General features: G+C 53.5%; 1 protein-coding gene across 1 annotated transcript; it reads left to right on the forward strand.

The window, feature by feature from the left end:
- Positions 1-200: 200 nt before the first annotated feature.
- Positions 201-3,746, forward strand: LOC308184816 (adenosine 5'-monophosphoramidase HINT1-like). The gene is made up of 4 exons (XM_080572394.1): positions 201-385; positions 1,811-1,916; positions 2,620-2,827; positions 3,043-3,746. The coding sequence occupies exons 1-4, from the start codon at positions 243-245 to the stop codon at positions 3,087-3,089; spliced, it is 504 nt and encodes a 167-aa protein (XP_080428520.1). The 5' UTR covers positions 201-242; the 3' UTR covers positions 3,090-3,746.
- The last annotated feature ends 375 nt before the right edge of the window (positions 3,747-4,121 follow it).

A 4,121-nucleotide genomic window follows, 5' to 3' on the forward strand; every position in this document is an offset into this window, starting at 1 on the left:
ACTTCCTCCCTCCCGGTCGGATCCCTCCGCGCCCCGAGGGCACGCGACCTCCCTGAGCGCCGATAAGCACCGGGTCGACGGGAGCGGAGCCGCCGAGAGGGCGGGGACAAGGGAAGAGGGCAGGCGAGGCAGCCAATCGAGGCGCGGGAGCGGTCGGCGGCGATCTGTCGGCCCAATGAGCGCCGCGGAGGGCCGGGCCGAGTGCGGGAAGGGAGGGGGCGTTGTACCGAGCGGGCGCCGTCATGGCCGACGGGATCGTTAGGGCGCAGGCCGCCTGGCCCGGCGGCGGCGCTGCCGCTGCAGCCGCTTTCGGAGAGGTCGCCTGCAAGGGCAAGGAGGTCCCCGCCAACGTTCTCCGTGAGGATGAGCGGTCGTGGGCGAGGAGGTAGCCGCGGCGTCGTCGTGCGAGTCTTCTCTTTCCTTCCTTCCCTCGGCCGCTCGCAGGCCCTCTGAAACGAGGGCCCGTCGCGGGTCCCGGGAGTGCGGCAGGGCGGGTGGTGGCCTTGCTGCGGGAGGGAGGGAGGGACGGACGGACGGACGGACGGTCGGTCGGTCGGTCGGGGTCTCTCCGGCTCGTGGCGCTCTCTACTGCAGCGCCTCTAAAACCCCGCGCTTCTTCGGTGCGCGTCCCGCCTGCCCCCGGGGTGCCACGGCGCGTACTGGGTCGCCGGCGCAGTCGGTCTCCTTGGGGGTTCGGACTGCCTGCGTATAGGCAGCGAGCATCGCAGTAGTGACCGTAATCAGTCATTTCTGCGTAGCAGAAACGCAGGTCTTGATGCGCCTCGTGACAGCGTTCTAGAGACGCCCCGGCTCGGCCGTGCTAGGCTTTGGTTATGGCACCACCCCCACCGCGCACGCGAGCGCACGCTCTCTCCAAAGTGGCTTGTGAAAGGGAAGAATTGCAGCTTTTCCTAGCTTTCTTAAACATCTAGAAGCCAGTCAATCCCGCAGGCTGCTGGTCCTCACTTGAGGCGGGGGGGGAACTTAGAACTGCTTTCGGAGTGTAGTTGGCTATAGCGAATGGTCTTGAATTTGCTTAGCTCGCTGTACCGAAGGCCTGTTTCACAGTTGAGCGATGTTATAGGGGGGAGAAGTGTGAGGAAGGCTCGTAATTCTCGATTGTCGCGCAGTGAAAGGCGATGGTGAGTAAGAAGTGCAAAGCATCTGTGGAATCGAGTCTTATCGGCGCTGTTTCAGTCGCATCTAAAATAAATAAAACTGCCGGAAGTCGCTAATCTGAAGTACTCGGCTGTCTCGTTGCCCCCGTCACCTTGCGTGCTGGATCCTGCTTCTGGTGCCGTATGCAGTTTCGGTCTGCTGGTGATTTGGGGAGTTCCCTCGCAATTAGTTGCGAGTCGATGGTTTCCTACAGATCGGTGGTATTCGTGTTTCGCAGGTGATACCTTGGCCTCGGTCTGGAGGTGTCTGACGTAGAGCCGGCCGTAACGGGCTAACTTGGAATGTTCTTTCCCCTGAGTACGTGGCGTTATCGAGGACGGAGAGTTTATACAGCCTCAGCCGGATTACTCCGGGTTCTTTGAAGATGCCTTCCTACCTCTGGCCGAGGCAATATTTGGACATAACTGAAGGACAGTTAGCAATTGTTTGCCGCTTGTGTGTTTTGCGTGTAGAAGGTAGAGAACTTTGCCTATTCAAAGATCGCTTAAGAAGAATCGCTGTTTTGTCGTGCGCGTTTGGGGTACCTGATAATCTGCTTCGGTAGGACGAGTTCGGTGGGGCATAGTGATTTGCTTAAGCTGTTGCCTTTCTCTGAAGCTGACTGCGTTGTAACTGTTTACTCTTCCTCCAGCGCCTTGCGTTCCGTGATAGTTCGCCTCAGGCTCCAGTGTTTTTTCCTAGTCCTTCCTGAGAAGGCAGTTGTCCGGTTATGTGAAGCAGAAGATTCTGGCGGACCCGTGAGTACTGTGGGAGCTTTCTTTTCGCTAGGCTGGCTGTACCTGTAACTAGTTTGTAACTTCCTAGACTCTTTCCCGTCCCCTCTTTTCCTCTGGATGTTGCGGAGGGGCGCACAGTAGGCTATTTTGGGTTTTCCGATGCTGTAGTCTTTTGCCTCTAGCTTGTAATGGAGTTGAGCTTTTTGACTAAGAGCGGCGATATAAAGCGATGCTGGTCTCCGGCTACGCGCTTGTAGTGCAAAAAGCAGTGTTGTTCCGAAGTACGGTCTGATGCCCGTTTTCACGGTTTCCAGACAGCGGCGGTGGTACTTTGACTATGCAGAAGAGGGCTTGGGGTTTGGGCAGGTCAGAGGCGAGGAAAGGGAAAGCTGGTTGAGCGGCGCTGGGTGTTTGTTTCGCTGTTAGCTATGCAAGTCAAGTTCCAAGGCTTTGTGAGGCCACGCAAAAGAAAAGGCACCGTGAAGCTTTTATTTTCCGCCAGAGCGGCTTACGTTGCCCGAAGCTATGACGGGGGCTTTAACCCCCGAGACAAATTTAGCTTCTGTGACTGTTTTGTAGTCTGTTCCTGTCTAGAGGGTAATTCAAAGAGCAGCGGTTGAATCGTGAAGGATTAGCTAACCGTGTTCTGTGGATGGTTCTCCGCTCGCGTTCGTTCTGTGCGTCGTGGCACGTTATGTTAGGTAACGTTATTTCCTTTTTCCAGCTTCTTGGGCGTGTAATGGTTGTTGGCAAGAAGTGTGCTGCTAACCTGGACCTGACCAATGGATTCCGGATGGCTGTGAATGCCCACCCTCGGGCCCTTCGGGCTGTCGTGTACATCTACGTATTCTGGGTGGCGGTCAGTTGGGCCGGCCTCCTGGCTAAGGTTTTTGCACCGCAGGCGTCACTGCACGCGTACGGGTCGCCGCCGAGTAGGTTTCATATGTTGCCCGTCAATCTAGCCCCTGTTGATGTATGATTTTTTTTTTTTTTTTTTTTCCTGGACGGCTGTCTATGGAGGGTAATAAAGAGCTTTGAGCAGCACTTGCACAATAAAGATGGAGCATGGGGATATGACCTCTGTCTTGTGTGTCTTGCCGATGGAAATAGTTCTGCAAGTTAAAAGAATGTTTCGGTCTGTTGACAGTGTCGTGTAGATGGTGGTTTGCCCAGTCATTTGAAACGCGAAGATAGAAGCGCTCGGCGGTCCTGTGGGTCTCCATCTCCCTAAGACGATCTAGGATGTGCTGTGTGTTTGAGGCCTTGCTATCTTCCCCCTGCTCCCAAATAAAAGGGCGTGCTTTTATTGCGAAACAGCCGCATCGAGGACTGGCAGATGTAGAACCAGAGAAGAATAAGGTTGGAAGAAAGCTTCCAGGCATCGTCTGTTGTCTGCCCCTGTCCCGAGGAGGCAGAATAAACTCTACCCGGTGTGATTTCTGACAGGTGCTTGTCAGCCTGTTCTTGACTACCGTAGGAGTTTTGCTACCGCTTTCTTTTCAGTCGTGGGTTTCGCAACTTCGAGAAGTAATTTCTCCCACAGACGCTTTTCAAAGCGTAGAAGGCTCTGGGATGCTTGAGTCGGCTTCTGAACGTTCAAGACTCGGCTGCCGTTCCCTTTATTTTTTTGTATGTATTTTTAGAGTCTTCTTTTTTCCTAAACGAAGTCCGTTGTTCAGGAACTAGAAGAAGGATTAGCTAAAGGCACCATAAGGCGTTTAAATGCGATCACCTCTCGTGCTTTGTTAGACCTCTGGCTTTGCTGTGCTCCTTGTTTAATTGCGGTTACGTTCAAGGCTTACTGGAGCGTGGGAGCGTTAAAATGCTATTAAATATTTTTAGTGTTTGAAACTTGCTAATGAAATGATTTTTGTGACTCCGTTCCTCACAAAGAAACTCGATTCCTTAGCAGGAGGAATGATCTTTGTTACTGGATCTGTTTGCGGGGTTAACGATTGCAGCTGTGAATGACTAAAGTCTTTTGAAGAAGCTGAATGATAAAAACCAAACCGAAACAAGAAACAGCCCTTGTTCTACTCGAAGTAATATAGAATTTGCCGTTTGCGGGGTCAGATGAAAATAGTTGTGGAAGTCAACTACTTGGGGGGGGGGAGGGGAGGGGAGGGGAGGGGTGGGTGGAGGTGGAGATGCTGTTGCCCTTTCAGGGAAAGCTTCTTAAATTGGCACTTGATCAACTGTTCTGTTTCTGTATTTGTCCTTGGTCTC

The sequence above is a fragment of the Anser brachyrhynchus genome (genome assembly GCF_964034855.1).
Source record: "Anser brachyrhynchus genome assembly, chromosome: W".
NCBI lineage: Eukaryota > Metazoa > Chordata > Aves > Anseriformes > Anatidae > Anser > Anser brachyrhynchus.

Bases quoted from the DNA above. Each gene is read 5' to 3' on its own strand.
- LOC308184816 (XM_080572394.1), top strand. From the start codon at position 243: ATGGCCGACGGGATCGTTAGGGCGCAGGCCGCCTGGCCCGGCGGCGGC. The intron at 386-1,810 runs GTAGCCGCGGCG...CTCTTCCTCCAG, and splicing joins GAGCGGTCGTGGGCGAGGAG to CGCCTTGCGTTCCGTGATAG. The intron at 2,828-3,042 runs GTAGGTTTCATA...GTCTGTTGACAG, and splicing joins CGCGTACGGGTCGCCGCCGA to TGTCGTGTAGATGGTGGTTT.